This window comes from Pseudorasbora parva, chromosome 1 (genome assembly GCF_024679245.1).
Source record: "Pseudorasbora parva isolate DD20220531a chromosome 1, ASM2467924v1, whole genome shotgun sequence".
NCBI classification, from domain to species: domain Eukaryota; kingdom Metazoa; phylum Chordata; class Actinopteri; order Cypriniformes; family Gobionidae; genus Pseudorasbora; species Pseudorasbora parva.
This window is the reverse complement of record NC_090172.1, coordinates 61748730-61766388: the sequence shown is the minus strand read 5'-3', so window position 1 is coordinate 61766388 and position 17659 is coordinate 61748730. Positions and strand designations below refer to the sequence as shown.

The 17659-nt window shown below is 37.1% G+C and overlaps 2 protein-coding genes across 3 annotated transcripts in view; both read left to right on the top strand.

Annotated features, from left to right (window-relative positions):
* LOC137079412 (phosphofurin acidic cluster sorting protein 1-like) overlaps positions 1-7292 on the top strand; it is a 64000-nt gene extending 56708 nt beyond the window's left edge. The window contains exons 20-24 of one of the 2 annotated variants that reach the window (XM_067447381.1): positions 1-25; positions 444-582; positions 1620-1858; positions 5354-5473; positions 6777-7292. The exon at positions 1-25 is cut by the window's left edge and continues 18 nt beyond it. In XM_067447381.1, the coding sequence (XP_067303482.1) occupies positions 1-25; positions 444-582; positions 1620-1858; positions 5354-5473; positions 6777-6895 (642 nt within the window). In that variant the 3' untranslated portion in view covers positions 6896-7292. The remainder of the gene's footprint in view (positions 26-443; positions 583-1619; positions 1859-5353; positions 5474-6776) is intronic. The other variant, XM_067447375.1, reaches the window with a different exon arrangement.
* Positions 7293-14624: 7332 nt separating this feature from the next.
* klc2 (kinesin light chain 2) overlaps positions 14625-17659 on the top strand; it is a 43918-nt gene continuing 40883 nt past the window's right edge. The window contains exon 1 of the mRNA XM_067447368.1: positions 14625-15003. The gene's annotated coding sequence lies outside the window, so the exon portion shown is untranslated. The remainder of the gene's footprint in view (positions 15004-17659) is intronic.

The following is a 17659-nucleotide window of genomic DNA, read 5'->3' as shown; positions in this document are numbered from 1 at the left end:
ATTGAGCCCGGCCAATCATCAGCAGGTGTGTGTTTCCATGGAGACTAAAGCTCTGATTGCTTTTAATAACTCGAGGCGTTTCTCAATGTCAAGGAAGGATCCTCGGAAGCCAGAATCCGTCGAAGGACTGTTCGTTCATTAGATAAATATGCCATATCCAGGAAAGGATGCATACGAGTAGCCTTCACGCTCCTCGTGCTCTCAAATCACCCACAATCCTATGCGTGCAGCTTTGCTTTTCACTAACGTAATGACGCAATGACGTGCACTCGCTAGCCGGTTCCATTTACGTGTTTCCCGAATGCTAAAGAGGAGCTAGCCTAGCCTCTGATCAGTCCTTCCAAGGAAGCATCCTTGACATTGAAAAACTACTTCTGTGTGTGGCGTTTATCTGATGTGTGTGTGTGTGTGTGTGTGTGTGTGTGTGTGTGTCCGTTTCCTAGGCGACTTGGAAGAAGGCGTGGCTGTGAGTTTGGCCGTCCCCTCCACGTCTCCGCCCTCTCACGGGTCCCCCGCCAGTCTTAAAGAGATAGCCACGCCCCCCTCCTCTCCCTCCATTGGCGGAGGCCTGGCTGTGCAGGGGTGAGTGAATCGGGTTCGTGCAGATTTGGGGATTATTGAGGGAGTTGGTGCCGTCACGAGGTTTACGGATGACTCTGTAATCCCTGCCGGAGAAACCCGGTCATGCTGAATAAAGGTGGCCAAGCTGAGGCTGGTTTTGCTGATTGAAAGTGTCCTGCGAGCTCAGATGGAGAAGTCCAGGGAATCCACCTTTAAAACCAGATGGGACCAGTAAACCAGCTCCGCCTCCCTTTGGCCGGATGTTCCCACAGGGATTACTGGTGTTGTAATACTGCAACAAATATATTGCTCATGTTAGGTTCCTTATTGTCAAGTGTTACCTGGAGCAATTTAAAGGGTTAGTTCACCCAAAAATTAAAACTCTGTCATTAATTACTTACCCTCATGTCGTTCGACAAGATATTAGTGTTGAAATCCGATGGCTCAGAAAGGCCTTCATTGACACCAATGTTGAGAATATTTTATGTGCGCAAAAAACAACTAAATAACAACTTATAGCTTGATTGGCTGATTACAAAACAAAGATTTGAACCGTTATGAATCAGTGAATCGATTCATGATTCGGATCGCGTGTCAGACTCCAGAAGTCCCGTGACTTTGGCGATTCGAATCATGAATCGATTCACTGATTCATAACGGTTCGAATCTTTGTTTTGAGATCGGCCCATCACTATACAAGTCGTTATTTCGTTGTTTTTTTTAGCACAAAAACTATTCTGGTCTCTTCATAAATGATCGTAGAGCCGCTGTAGTGAGATGGGCTTTGTAACGACGTCTTTAGTGCCTTTATGGGTCTTGAGAGAGGAAATGACATTGGTGTCAATGAAGGCCTTTCTGAGCCATCGGATTTCAACACTAATATCTTCATCTGTGTGTGAAGATGAACGGAGTTCTAACGGGCGTCCAACGACATTAGGGTGAGGAATTAATGACTGAATTTATATTTTTGGGTGAACTAACCCTTTAACCATCGCTCCACACCTCTCAGTCTCTGTCTCTTCTGTAACGTGCTCCGCTCTGCTGTGTGTGTATTTTAGGAGTCCCAGTGTGTCTCACGGCGTGGACGCCATCGGTCTGCAGGTGGATTACTGGCTGGCGTCTCTGGCTGATAAGCGGCGCGAGGGCGAGCGGAGAGACACCGGCTGTAAGAACACCCTGAAAAGCGCCTTCTGGTCCCTGCAGGTCAGCCGGCTGCCAGGAGGCGGAGCCAGTGAGCCGCAGGCGCCCGTCAACACCATGGCCATGACGGTGGTCACCAAAGAGAAGAACAAGAAAGGTGAAGAACGGCCTGTGATGAAGCCAACGAGCTTTTTCAGAAGATCATGACTGCTCAGGGCCAGAGTGTTTGGCATATTACCGTTCAGTTTAGTATAAATTGTGCTTTGAGTTTTTGTTCATCATGCAACAGAGGTGCAGGCTAATGTGGATAACAGAACAAAATAAGGGAACATACTGAACATTTTTATTAAATATAAAATAAATAAAAGTAAATTGACCGATTGTATGGGTTTAATATTGACCTATTTAAAGTATGATCAATCAATCAATCAACTTTATTTATATAGCGCTTTTACAATCACGATTGCGTCAAAGCAGCTTCACAGTGTCAAACAGGATAATATTGCGACAAAATTACATTTGGCTGTACAGTCGTACTGGAGAAAACAGTGATGTTATCAGCTTATTTTAATGTATCATATAGCAACAATGTTGGCAGATCAGTATTATAGTTTATAGAATTAAATAAGACCTAATTCATACATTTTATTTGTATAATAAGTTGAATAACTTTAATCATATTTTTAGTGTCCCCAACTGAGCAAGCCAAGCCAAAGGCGACAGTGGCAAGGAACCAAAACTCCATCAGGGCATGATGGAGAAAAATAAACCTTGGGAGAAACCAGACTCAGTCGGGGTGCCAGTTCTCCTCTGGTCTATTAACACACCGTGTAAGATTATTATTCTGGCAACCTTACAGGCCAGAAATCATATTAGATCGGAATATTCAAATTTTCAGGGTATCACGGAAGAGACGGATTTATTTGGAAATAAATGATGGGATGGCGCGTCGATTACACAAGAGTATGAATACATGAAAGATCGGAATTATTGCGCCGGAGACGGGTTTTGAGCATGTCGTGCCAGTGAGGCAAATTCGGAGGAGACACCATTTGACACGGCTCAGCAGACACTCCAGGATGAGCTGGTCATGTCCAGGCAGGTCCACCATCCGATCCGGACAGGGCCCAGATCCGGGATAAACCTCGGGATAAACAGAGAGACAACATTAGCGTAGATGCCACTCTTTTTATGATGTAACGAGTACATCAGGTGTTATGGGAAGTGTTCCCGGTTCCGGCTGACCTAGTTAATGCAGCCTAACAATCAGTCAATTGATTTGAATAATGAAAGTTAAAAATGTTCTATGTGTATGCCATAGTAAAGAGATGTGTTTTCAGTCTAGATTTAAACTGACAGAGTATGACCTTTAAAAATTATTACATGTGTAGTATATATATATATATATATATATATAATTGGCTGCCATACATTTTAAAGGATCACATTAAAAATAAAATGGTAAAATAGAGCTCTTACTTAGGGATCTCATTAATTTAGAAAAACAGAGTAGATTTTTTTTTCTCAAGTGAATGCAATAAGCTTCCGTTTATTTCAACATTTACTAATACATTATTAAAATCGTGTTAACATTCGTTAATGCACTGAACTAACAAGAGCAAACCATGAACAGCTGGATTTATATTAGCTAATGTTAACAACAATGAACAAATACAGTAACAAATGCACCGCTCATGGTTATTTAATGTTAGTTAATATTTTAAGCAATGTTAACGAATGACCATTCTTCTAAAGTGTTACCAACAAAATGGGGGAGGAATAGTACTGATCCCAAACTTTTGAATTACAGTGTTCACTAAGGGTAACACTTTATTTTATGGTGCGTTCATACTTGTAGTTTGGTTCGTTTGGTCCGGACCAAAAAACAAAAACAAAACATAATAGTCCTGGTCCGCTTAGCGTTCGCACTGGCATTTTTAACAGCGAACCTAAAACTACCGAACCAAACCTGATTGGGCGGCTTATATGACGTAGGAGCTGCTTACTGAACATTCAAAACAACGCTGTGTGCGGATTAAACGCCATCATTTTATGCGTGTACATATGGCATTATTTTTACCTGCTGAGAACTCATGAAGAGCTCATAAAATGTTGAAAACACCTCCAGGATTTCCTCCGTTGTGCAGAAAAGAGACGGCAGTTCTGTCGTCTGCTAATAATGGGCAATAGGTCCTTTAATGAGAAGAACCAGGTGTGCTTTTTGTGCGTTTCTTCTAGCATTTTTGAAACATGCTCGTCGGACCAAATATTGATGAGGCTCTTCCTCGTCTACGTTTGCCCTCTAACGTTAAAGTTACTCATTTTGGATACACCGATCTTTCCGCGTCGTCAAATCAGCTGCATTATGCGTGGCATCTTGTGACAGTACGTCCGGTTTTTGGTCCGTTTACATGTCTTTGGTCCGTGTTGCGTTCATATATCAATCGAACCGCACCAGAGTTCGTTTGGAAGCGGACCGAGACCCATCTTTTTAGCGGTCTCGGTCCGCTTGTTTGGTGCGCACCAGGGTTCGGAGGGCAGCGTTCACATGTGTTCAAATGAACCGCACTAACAGAGCAATCGCACCAGGGTTCGTTTTAATCGAACCAAACATGACAAGTGTGAACACACCCTTAAGGTGATGTAGTTATACGTTACTACATGTACTGACTATAGCAATAACTATAGCAATAACAGGGTATTATTATGCATAATTACCCTAAACCAATCCCTAACCGTAAATCTATGGCATGTAGTTATTAATGTTCCTCAGTATTTATTTTATAAGTACAACAAAACTACATCACCTTAAAATAAAGTGTAACCTAAAAGAAAAATCGGTAACACTTTAGAAGAATGGTCATTAGTTAACATTATTTAATGTATTAACTTGCATTAAATAACCATGAGCAGTACATTTGTTACTGTATTTGTTCATTGTTGTTATGTAAGGGATAATGTGCACCCAGCCGGTTGTTATCGCAGAATAAACCCCGACAGTGTGATCAGGACCCCGACGCGAAGCGGAGCATGGCGCCAGCGTTAAGCATAGAAGTAGTACCGGTCAAGATAACTCGTAGTACCCGGATGAGCGGGGATTATCTGGAAATAACATACCGCTGGAATGTGCGATTGACCAATCAGAATCAAGTATTTCACAGAGCCGTGTAATAACATTAGATAATACAAATCCAGCTGTTCATGGTTTGCTCATGTTAGTTCAGTGCATTAACTAATGCTAACAAGATTTTAATAATGTATTAGTAAAATAAAACTTTCCTGTAGCTCAACCAGTAGAGCGTGGCGCTAGCACCGCCATGGTCATGGGGAAAGCATGAACTGACAATAATGTTTAAAAAAATGTGTACCTTGAATGCAATGTAAGTCGCTTTGGATAAAAGCGTCTGCCAAATGCATAAATGTAAATGTAAATACCGGTACATGCTTTATAAGTGCAGTTCATCATTAGTTCGTGTTAACTCATGACCATTATTCTAAAGTGTTACCGAAAAATCAATGCCACCCTATACATGCTTTATAAGTGCAGTTCATCATTAGTTCGTGTTAACTCATGACCATTATTCTAAAGTGTTACCGAAAAATCAATGCCACCCTATACTGCCTATAATGCCTTGCTCTCTGTTTTTTCCAGTTCCCACTATTTTCCTGGGAAAGAAGCCGAAAGAGAAGGAGATGGACTCTAAGAGTCAGGTCATCGAGGGCATCAGCCGCCTCATCTGCTCCGCCAAACAGCAGCAGACCATCCTGAAAGGTGCCAGACCCTCTGCACACACACCTAAAGGCCCTTTCACACCGGACGCGGAACGCAAAAGCAAAGCGAATATTTTGTATGCGACTATTTCGCGTCAAAACCATTCATGTCAGCGACACGAATTTGCAACGTTTCAGAGCTCCAATATTACAAAACATTCGCGGCGACCGCTGAGAAAACACGGGCACTTCATCATTCAGTGAAGACGAACTTTTCATTTTATTTAAAGGACCGAGAGGAAGGTTTTGGGTGCAGCCAGTCGTAAAGAACAGAGTCTGAAGGGGAGTAACGTTATGCTAATCTCGTACAGGAGATAACTTTATCATGGCCGATTCTGCACTTACTTTATTAAGTCTGTGGGATAATTTGAGGAGCTCGTCCCGAGACAGCAGCGCATCTGACGAGACTAACACACACTTCAGGAACCGACCGATCCGGAGATGAGGTTTCCAGTTCAGTCACAATGCAAACATTTAAGTGCCACGGACGTACTGATGAAAACATTCACTTTCCTTAATCGCGGACACAACGTTTAGAAAACAAATCAACGGTTTATAAAAGGATTGCTGTCTGTAAACACAGCTGCAGGTGCACAGCTTTAACTAGACCTACACACTGCAAAAAATGCTCTTCTTACTTAGTATTTTTGTCTTGTTTCTAGTCAAAATATCGAATTCTTATATTCAGAAACATTTACTATACAAGTAAAATTATTGTCTTGTTTGGGGGAAAAATTACTCAAAATGAAGAGAGTTTTTGCTTAAAATAAGATAAATAATCTGCCAATGGGGTAAGAAAAATAATCTTGTTTTCTTTTTGAATTAAGTTATTTTTTTTATTGAGTTATTATTTCCCAAATCAAGACAATTACTTTTGCTTGTCTAGTAAATACTTTTTATTTTAAGAATTTTAGATATTTTGACTAGAAACTAAACAAAAATACTAAGTTAAAAAATCATTTTTTTTGCAGTAAAGCTGTAATCTCTAGAGAAATGCCATACCTGGTTAATGTTGAGTGAATCGCTCGTGACATCAACTGGACATTTCGTCACCTTTGTTTCCTTGAATGTGATTGGTTGAATCCGTTTCTGTCGCCACTAGAGTAAAAAAAAAAAAAGTTTTTTCACCGCAGCACATTCACATTCGTTGTGGAAGCGCTCATTACACAAACAGCTGATCAAAAAATAAAACCATCCCGCAAATTATTTTCGGTCAAAATCGTGTCCAGTGTGAAAGGGCCTTTATTTTCAGCACAATGTGAAAAGTAATGCAGAAACCAAACGCTCTATCCCTCTTTTCTCAGTCACCATTGATGGAGGCGAGTGGAGCGACGTGAAGTTCTTCCAGTTGGCCGCTCAGTGGCCGACTCACGTCAAATATCTCCCGGTGGGATTGTTCAGCTACAGCAAACCAGCCTCATAGGACGGCCCACTAACCTAACCCCGCCTCTTCAGCCCCATTGCACACTGACCCCGCCTCTCTCAGAGCGCTGGCCAATCAGAGTCGAGACAGGACTCATGTGACAGTCTCTGGTGGGTGGGTAGGTGGAGTTGAAGACGTTCGCTTTGGCGGGTACCATAGACTTTTATCAGCGCTAGTCACTTTTATTTATCAAAGGTCCCAGAGCCACATACGGGGGGGCAAGCACAAAATTTGGATATATCACCTGACACAGCTTAAATCACATGACATCACTTCATCATTGGCTTCCCTTAACCACCGATCAATGCAGTTTAACCCTTAAAACACTGCAAAAAATGCTTTACTCACTCAGTATTTTTGTCTTGTTTCTTGTCAGAATATCTAAAAATTCTTACATTAAGAAACATTTACTAGACAAGTACAAATTATTGTCTTGTTTTGAGAAAAAATAACTCAAAATGAAGAGAGTTTTTGCTTAAAATATGCAAAATAATCTTCCAGTGGGGTGAGCAGAATAATGTTGTTTTCTGTTTGAATTAAGATTATTGTGCTTACCCCATTGGCAGATTATTTAGCTTATTTTAAGCAAAAACTCTCTTCATTTTGAGTTTTTTCCCCCAAAACAAGACAATTACTTTAGCTTGTCTAGTAAATACTTCTTGTTTTAAGAATTTTTAGGTGTTTGGACTAAAAACAAGACTAAAATACTAAATGTTTAGTATTATAAAGCATTTTCTGCAGTGTGAGATCTACCGTGGTAACAGTATTCACTGAAGTTACAGTTAGTCTTACTGTAATGATTTAAAACGAAACCTCAAACAGTGCGAGCAACAGTTGAATTTTGGTTACCATGGTAGTTTTTTGTAAACAAAGATTATTTAAAATTGTTGGTCTCACTTGAGGAAAAAAGCACCAATGAATATTACGAAATGCGCAAAACGCTAAGCTTGATTAGGAGGGCGGAGTTAAACGCCCAAACCACACCCAGTTATTGAGGGCGGGGCTACGAGGAGCCCATCAGCCAACCGTTGAGTTTTTACTAATCAACTTTTGCGTAATTCATTTTTTTGTGTTATTGACCTCTAACCTGCATGTCTTATACTACATCACCCATAATGCACTGGCACAGTTAACAAGTGTTATTTTAATGTTAGTTTAATAGTGCACCTGTGCACATACTGCGGCATTTTCTGTTCACTTTGGTGTACAGAAAGTTGACATAGGTCACATTGGTTAATCTCTATTAACTAGATTAAACAATTTCCATTTAGTTTTATATTCGTTTTTACACGTTTTATGCTTTTATGTGTCAGAAAGTGACCTTTTTAGCTTCAATATGTAGCTCATCTTAAGGGTTTATTTCTTTTCATAAACCATCTCCAAAGATCTCTGGCCAATCAGAATGTAAACGCGATAGAGCAGAAAGAGAAACGTTAATGTTGGACGAGGTTTGAGGTGAAAATGCCACCGGTCGCGATGTTAAAGAGTCGGGGTATTTGGCAGGATTTGGGAGGATGTCGTTTTATGGCTTTTTTTTGGCAGTTGTAAACTGGTTTGTGAAGAACTTCGCAGAGTTTTATCTTCGTCAGTTGTCAAACGCTATGCACTTAAACTCGCCTTCATTTCTTCATATCTTCGTCCAAAGCACAAGCAGCCGCTTCTTTTATGAAACACCCATCATGAATACTACCTTTACACACTGCAGTGATGATTTTTAACGTTTTATTTTGTAGTTTGTGTCCAGTACAAAAATCTAAATATTCTTAAATCAAGATACATTTACATGCAAACAAAAATGATTTAAGATATTAAGTGTGGTTTACCGATAGAAATTATACGAACTAATGCTTAAAGCGAGAGAAAAAATATCTGTCTATATCTGTAATTTTTAACGTATTAAGTCTTGTTCTCTAGAACATTTTGTGAGCTTGTTTAAAACAAGAAAAATATTGGACCATAATCTGTAAACTTGCTTAATTTTGAGACATTTTTCAGAAAACAAGACTTTAAAAAGATGAGAATTAAGTGAGTTTATACTTAAAACAAGAAAAAAAATCTTGTTTTTGGAAAAATGCATCTAAATTAAATAAGACTTTAAGTTATTAAGCCTTTTTTCAGTAAAAATGTGAAAATGTTGTGACTTTGTGCTTTAAAAGAAGCAATTTAAGATATCAAGTCTTGTTTTCCCATTTAAAAAAAATATCAAAATGAATGCTTAAAACAAGAAAAAGTATGGGACCATATCTGTAAACTTGTTTAATATTAATACATTTTTCACAAAATAAGACTTCCCGATAAAAACATTTTTATGCTTAAAACATATCTGTAAACTCAGTTAATTTTGATACATTTTTCTGAAAACAAGACTTACCTTAAAGGATTAGTTCACTTCAAATATTAAATATTTCCTGATATTTTACTCACCCCCGTCTCATTCAAGATGTTTGTCTTTCTTTCTTCAGTCGATAAAATAAATAAATTTTTTTGAGGAAAACATTACATATAATGGTTTTCAATGGCAACCAACGTTTGAATGTCCAAATCAACAAGACCCTATTCCTCTGCATTGATCTGGACCTTCAGCCGTTGGTTCCCATTGAAGTCCATTATATGGAGAAAAATCCTGGAATGTTTTCCTCAAAAAACTGAAGAAAGAAAGACATGAACATCTTGGATGAGACGGGGGTGAGCAAAATATCAGGAAAATGTTAATTTAGATGTAATCTAATCTTCTAAGTCAGTTTGCTTCTCAAATAAATGTATCTTGATTTATGAGTGTTTAGTAGTGGAAAAGACAAACATAAAAGAATACAAAAATACTACGATTTTTTTTTTAGCAGTGCAGCCATAAACTAAACAGCAGAACTGACCTCAGATCAGTACATTTTGAGCTACAACATCCCTTTATTTTCCAGCTGGAGCTTGTTAAATTACTGCTAATGGCAGCTTTTACTAAAGTAATGTGGTTTTATTTTGTCTAGATTTGTGAGATATTCGTGTGAGTGGTAGGTAATGCAAAACAAAACGTCACTGAAATGTGGTTTTAGAATAAAATCTAAATAAACAACAACAACAACAAAAATATCTATGGAATGATGTTGTGCCACAGTTAAGAAAGCAGTGTGTGTGTGTGTGTGTGTGTGTGTTTGTGGACAGTAGTGGTGGCTGGTTTGATTAGTCCGTGGTGTAAACTATACAGTACGTCCTTCACTTCCGTCACAAACTGCTGATGAAATATTAATACACAATGATTGTTACATCTCGCTAAACCTGTCAAGAGCATGTCCGAGTCATATTTCACCACGAAATCAGAAAAAAAGGACATTCGAAAATTTAGGAGCACTTAAGATTTTGCTATGAGACATGATTGATCTCATTTCCATGTCAGTAATGTCGTAAAAAGCGATAAATTATTAAAGTTTTCTTTGTTTTTAGGTGATTTATGACCTGACTCTATGTCTGGGATGAAAGTGTCAGTTTTTCTGTGGATAAAAGTATTAAGAACAACAAAGTATTAAAGTCAAGATGGGTCAATTAGATTTTTATTTGTTCCTGTTTCTTTTAGCAGTTGTTTTGAAGTGTGAGTGATTTATTTTTTATTTTTTTGTACATGAAATGCATCTCTGCTTTTTCTGCCCTAGAAGGTGGAATAAACCTAGACGTCTCTTTCTGTTAATGTTGGTTATAAATACTGCTCTACTGAACAAATATCCACATTTTAAGAACAGCAGATCAATTCTGAATGTTTTTCCAGTTTTTATATAGTTGTTTAAATAGCGTTTTTATTTTATCAATATCTTTGTGACCTTAAGTCCAGTTCTAAGGCTCGTAGGAAGACACTTGCAGTAATATTTCAGTCAGCGATGATATCTAGGGGGTTGAGTCTGTGATCAGTCCTTATTGGATCTGAAACGTTCATAAATAATTCGTTTAGAGGGTCAGCTTGTCCAGCAAAGCTTTAAGACCTTCTAGAAAGGAAAAAAACAAGAGTGTGTAAAGATAAAAACTAACGCTGGATTTTATTTCAAACTACTCAAATTGCCTGTAATGTTGTTACACTTGCTGTTCGTGTTTTAAGCTTGCATGATGAGCAAATGCACAAAAACTTGCAGCAACCTTCAAACAAGCTTTGTGGGATGAAAAAAAAAGTAACTATTTTGGAGCCCAAGTTCAAATTTTATATGGATACGTGTTTCTTGAACGGGAAGAAAAGAAGGGTCACTGCCAAAGTGTGTCAGCTGTTACATTTTGTGTTTGAATGTGATTTTGTAATGATTTTAAGTATTTACGGAGCAGTCCGGAAGGGGAACGGTCAAGTACTGAATTTTTCCAAATGATTCATTTCAAAATAAAAAGAGACTTTTCAACAGCTACTAATTATCGAACATGGACTGTCTGTTTTTCCGTGTGTTGTGCGTGTCCGATCTTTGCCCGTCCTCGTACCTCTGTGTGTACCTGTGTTGATTTGTCACGTGGAAAATCGACAAAATACATTAAGTGAATTCCAGCGTTCTGATTGGGCGACTAATTATCCCAAAAACCAGTCAGAATGGCGTCGTTCGTCCATTTCATCAGATACGTTTTGTCACACTGCAAAAAAATGCTTTTCTTACTTAGTATTTTTTGTCTTGTTTCTAGTCAAAATATCTAAAAATTCTTCCTTTAAGAAACATTTACTAGACAAGTACTAATTATTGTCTTGTTTTGGGAAGAGAGTTTTTCGCTTCAAATAAGCAAACTAATCTGCCAATGGGGTAAAACAAATAATGTTGTTTTCTGTTTAAATTAAGATCATTTTTCTTACCCCCATTGGCAGATTATTTATCTTATTTTAAGCAAAAACTCTCTTCATTTTGAGTTATTTTTTCCCAAAACAAGACAATTACTTCTGCTGGTCTAGTAAATACTTCTTGTTTTAAGAATTTTTAGATGTTTGGACTAGAAACAAGACAAAAATACTAAGTGAGAAAAGCATTTTTTGCTGTGTAATCTGTTTGAGAGATGACATGCCTGAAATCCTCAAGCTCCGGGTTCAATCGCAGATTTGGCCTTCTGTGTAAAGTAAATAATCCGGAAATATTTCGACGTTAAAGGCGTTGAATCCGAGCTTGTGGATGAGAGAAGTATTTTTGCACATGCGTTATTCTCTTTTAGCAGTCTTCAGCTCTTTGCCTTTTTGCCTTTAGACAAAAATGCTTGTACATATCCAAAGTGCTTGTAATATGAACTCATGTTCCTTTGTGTTATTTTTTTATTTGACATGTTTTGTAGTACTGCTTTTTCATAATTGAGTTGTCAATCAATAGATGTGTTATGGACAGTGAAAGTGTTACTTGTATTCTTTTTTTTTTTATTTAATAAACACACCTGATTTGTATATTCCCTTGTGTAGATTGTGGATTTTTTGGTAAGTGACAAAATAAGTGCAGATTAATGCAGTGTAACTATCTTCTGTCATTTGCATTGCTCTATGATGGATTAAAAACTTGGTAAGTTTAACACAGAATTATTTATATATTTATACATATATGGGTAAATAAAGTAGTGTTTAATAAAGAAACTTTACCAGCTAAATAACCACAGTATATTAAGACATTTATTTTGTATCAACTTTTATTAAATATTTAAATATGCATGAGCCACTATCTAGGCTACTTAAAAATGCACTAATTTGCATACATTTCCTGAAAAGAAATGTGAACATTGGATAAAGCCAAGTTCAGACTGGTTTTATTTTGTGGACATATTAGAGTCAAAGGTTTTTACACCCCATAAATCAGAAAATACACCATATTTCTAGGAACAACATAAATCGGTCTCTAAAATCAGTCGAGGGATTTATAAACAAACCCCTCACTAAAAACATTCAGAATATAGATATCATAATATAAAAGTGTACTTTTTTGTAAAAATTCAGACATGTTGTAATTGTCAAGTGCCTCAAAAATCTACGATGGTTTTGCCTGTAGAGTCTTACTAAAGATATTAATGCACAATATTTATCAACCTCTTACAATTATTAACATATTTTTCTGTGTAAAATCTGTATATTATAATTTTAGAACAAACCCCTCACCATAAATCTTCAGAATATAGATGGGAACAAAACTGTAAAATTTGGTGAATATAGGTGGTACTGAAGTGGAGGAACAAACTCATTTTTTAATTGTTTCATTGTTTTCTCCAAATATGCATTATAATTGAAATCTAAATGTGCTGTAAAAATGCACTAATTTGAATACATTTCCAGAAAAGTAATGTGAACATAATTTTTTTTTAAAGTCAAGTTCTTGTTAAATTTTGTGGACATATTAGAGTCAAAGTTTTTTATCACCCGATAAGTCAGAAAATACACCATATTTTTAGGAACATAAATCAGCCTAAAAAATAAGTCGAGTGATTTATGAACAAACCCCTCGCCATAAACCTTCAGAATATAGATGGGAACAAAACTGTAAGATTTGGTGTATATAGGTGGTACTGAAGCGGGGGAACAAACTCATTTTTAAAGGCTGTTTTATCAAAATATGTATTATGATTGATATCTACAGACACAACTAGATATTGAAATATGCACTAATTTGCATACATTTCCAGGAAAGTAATGTGAGGATTGAATAAAGCAAAGTTCTTATTTAATTTTGTGGACATATTAGAGTCGAAGTTTTTTTGCAGAGAGAATCTGTTTTCATCACCCGATAAGTCAGAAAATACACCATATTTTTAGGAACATAAATCAGTCTATAAAATCAGTCGAGTCATTTATGAACAAACCCCTCGCCATAAACCTTCAGAATATAGATGGGAACAAAACTGTAAGATTTGGAGCATGTAGGTGGTACTGAAGGAGGGGAGGAACAAACTCATTTTTAAAGGCTGTTTTATCAAAATATTATAATTGCAATCTGTCTGAATACACACTCAGAAAAAAGGTACAGTTCTGTCACTGGGGCGGTACCCTGAGGTACAAAAGTAAAAAGGTACATCTTTGTACTTTACTCACCCCTAAAAGTAACATATCTGTATTTTAAGACACTCTAAAAAAATGCTGGGTTAAAAACAACCCAAGATAGGTTGAAAATGGACTAACCCAGCAATTGGGTTGATTTAACCCAACGATTGATTTGATTTAAACCCACATTTGGGTTGTTTTAACCCAGCGGCTGGGTTAAATGCTGCTTAAGAAAACCAAATCGCTGGGTTAAAACAACCCAATTGCTGGGTTAGTCCAATTTCAACCGAACTTTGGTTGTTTTTAGTCCAGCATTTTTTAGAGTGATACATATTAGTACCTTTTTGGTTTTGTACCGCCCCAGTGACAGCAATGTACACTCTAAACAATACTGGGTTAAAAAACAACCTGATGGTGGATCAAATATGGACTAACCCAGAAACTGGATTGTTTTAACCCAGTGATTGGCTTGTCTTAAGCAAATATTTAACCCAACCACAGGGTTAAAACAACCCAATTGCTAGGTTAGTCCATATTTGACCCAATATTGGGTTAAAACAACCCAGCATTTTTTAGAGTGTATCCTTTTTTTTCTGACAGTGTAGGATCATTTTGAAGATTTGTTTTTTTTAAATACTATATTTCAGAAGAAGAAAAAAACACTTCTTATGTGCCCCATTTATGAATATTGCTATTCAGCCATTCGGCCTTCGCACGCACTCGCCCGCGCCCGCGCGCACACGCAGCGCTGTCCACGCCCGGTTTGGGGAGGGCGGTGTAGTGATGTCAGCGCGCAGGGGCTTTGGATTCTGGGAGCACAAACACACACACATCAGCCATTTTCAGCTTGCTGTGGTCATCCTCTCTCGCCTCAACACAAAGAGCCTCCGACTGTCGAGCTGAAAGGGCCGAAGGATGGACGAAGCGAAAGCGGGTCATCGCGCGCACGGGCGTTTGTTTTGCTGAGCGCGTCACAGACAAAAGCGCAGCGGACGCGCGTCTTCCACCCGATGCGCGACTCGTCGGATTCACGCCTGAAATCATTTTACTGGAGCGAGGCTGGCATTTTGGACGCGTCTGAATCCATAAAACAACATTAGAGGCACGCGCGAATTCAGCTGGACTCCAGAACAGCCCAAAAAGCGCATCTTTAAAGGTACGCCTTTAAAAACTAATGTGTCTAATGGGACATCCGTGCGCACAATAGGATGCTAAACTGCTTTCAGTGTGAATGGGGAAAGTTTAGCCTGATCTGCTAAAAACAATAGCTCATGTTTAATATGTGAATACTGCAAAATATGTTTGTGTGTGTGTATAAATAAATATTTCATTATCATTTGTTTACCGGAGGGTGCATGATGGATTTATGATGCATTTTGTGACTTTGCCCTCTTTGTCCAGACAGTGATGGTGCAAGGAATATTTCTGGGGTTATGAATCAAATATGCATTATTCATTCTCAAATTTTATTATATGAGAGTACAAGATGGAGGATGAGAGGCAGGTTAGCCCAGAGGATGGGGATAAGTGTTTGCTGATGCAGAACCTGTGTGTGTGTGTGCGTGTGTGTGTGTGTGTGTGTGTGTGTGCGTGCGTGTGTGTGTGTGGAGGCAGGGCCTGTGTTCGCTCGGAGATCAGGGTGTTGTAATGGTCTGGATTGGGAGAGGAAACACACACACACTGGTGTTGTTGTTGTCCTGCGGGTCACCTTGATGGGTTTGTCCCGGTTCCTCCAGCCAGATATCAGTCAGTCACAGCCGGGGTAAAGGCTCGTGGGGACCGGGATAATCGGTGTGTGATCCGATCGGTGTGTTTATTAGCGGAACATCTCGGGGTTTGCTGGACTCCGCTGTGGTGCTGCATTGCAGTCAGTAGGCGTGTTGAATGGCGGAGGGCGCCTCTGCTGGACGCAGGTGGAAATGCAGGAGGAATCGCCACAAATGATGGAGGTTATGTTTGAAAAGTAACATTACTGTATATTATATTATACTGTATATAAATATTACGTCCTATTACTGCTTTATGCAAACTTTCTATATGGGATATAAACAATCATTATATATATATATATATATATATATATATATATATATATATATTATATAATATGCGCGTGTGGAAATTTTGGAATATTTAAATTATTTTAATCATTTTAAAACTTGACATTTTTAATACCATTAACACTAAATGTTCTTAATGTTATTTATAAAATTGTTTACATATATATATATATATATATATATATATATATATATATATATATATATATATATATATATATATATATATATATATATATATAATGTGTATTTACACACATATTAAATAATATAAATGTGTATACATGTAAAAAAAAATTGCATATAATTAAAATACTTAAAAAATACCATTGAATGTTTTTTGTTATTATTTAATCTGTATAAAGATTAATAGATTTAAACTTTCTTCATACAGTATTATGCTTATGCTATTAGTTATGTTAATTACATACGCAAACGCTCTACACACGTTTCTTTTATTAATTGTTAATTGCATAAAAGTGTTGCTCAACCATTCATCTGTGCTGGCTCGCTGTATTCCTGATCTTGATCATATAATAATCAATGTTGTTGATAGAGGGAGCTGTGTTTATATCGTTTTTAAGAGACTGTAAATGCTCGTCGTCATGATTTAGCTCCATGATTTTAATCAAGAAATGCTTAAGCAGAGACAACATGTCTGTTTGTGTCTCCATGTTGAGTTTTAAAAACACTGACTCCGCTTTTGTGAGGGATTTCAAGGACACTTTAAAAGAAAGTCTTTCTGGAACTGAAAATGTCTTTCTTTAAAGCTTTTAGTTAGTGCACATGGTGGTCATGTTACCTTTTTAATGTCATGGATTTTGAGTATTATATTTAAGCCTGATGAAGGTCATGAGACCGAAACGTTTCTGATTTTTGCAAGTATTTATAGTGTGCAGGATTTCCTTTTGTTCGTTTTTTAAAGCCTTTAGTTAAAAAGCGTTACAAATAAATATGGTTTAACTTTCAAACTGTTTTAAACCCGTTCAGACTGACCTCAGAAACGTAAAGGGTGTTCAATTATTTGTGATATTATGTGCGATATTTACAGTATAATGTGCATTAACATATCTAATGTACTGGATGGAAAATTGATACCTAATTTTGAGGTTTGCGAAAGTTGACTTTCAACAGTGTTATTAAATTAATAATGTTTTAAAGCTTCAAGGAATGTTAGTGTCCAATAACAGCATGGGTCATTTACTGTAAATGTTTAAATAAGGGATTGAATATCCAATATCAGCCGTAATAAACTCATAATCTCTGGGATCAGTACAGATGTGCATCTCTAACGTGATAATATTAATCTCTCTCAGATGACACTGCTAGATATGAATTACCAGTGTTATTTTATTTTCCATACTATTATACTGTAATTAATGCTTTGAATTAGCTTTAATATTTACATTTTCAGTTATAATTTTTGGCAATTTATGGCAAACGTGTAATCACTGTATTCAGCACAAACTGTGCTCGATTATGACAAATCATAATTGTCTATTATTAATTCCGGTTATCACAGTGTACATTGAATGATGATGTTTTATACCATAGTTTGAAGCGACTGCATGCCATATTGTTATATCAAAATAAACACTAATTTATCACTAATAATAATCACACTTAAAAACTTGTATTGCTTTTCTACAGCATTAAGTCTCAATTGTCAAATATACATTAGCTTGTTTCTTTAAATAAAAATATGATATATAAAAAATTAAAGCATAAAATATAAAATTATATAAAATATAT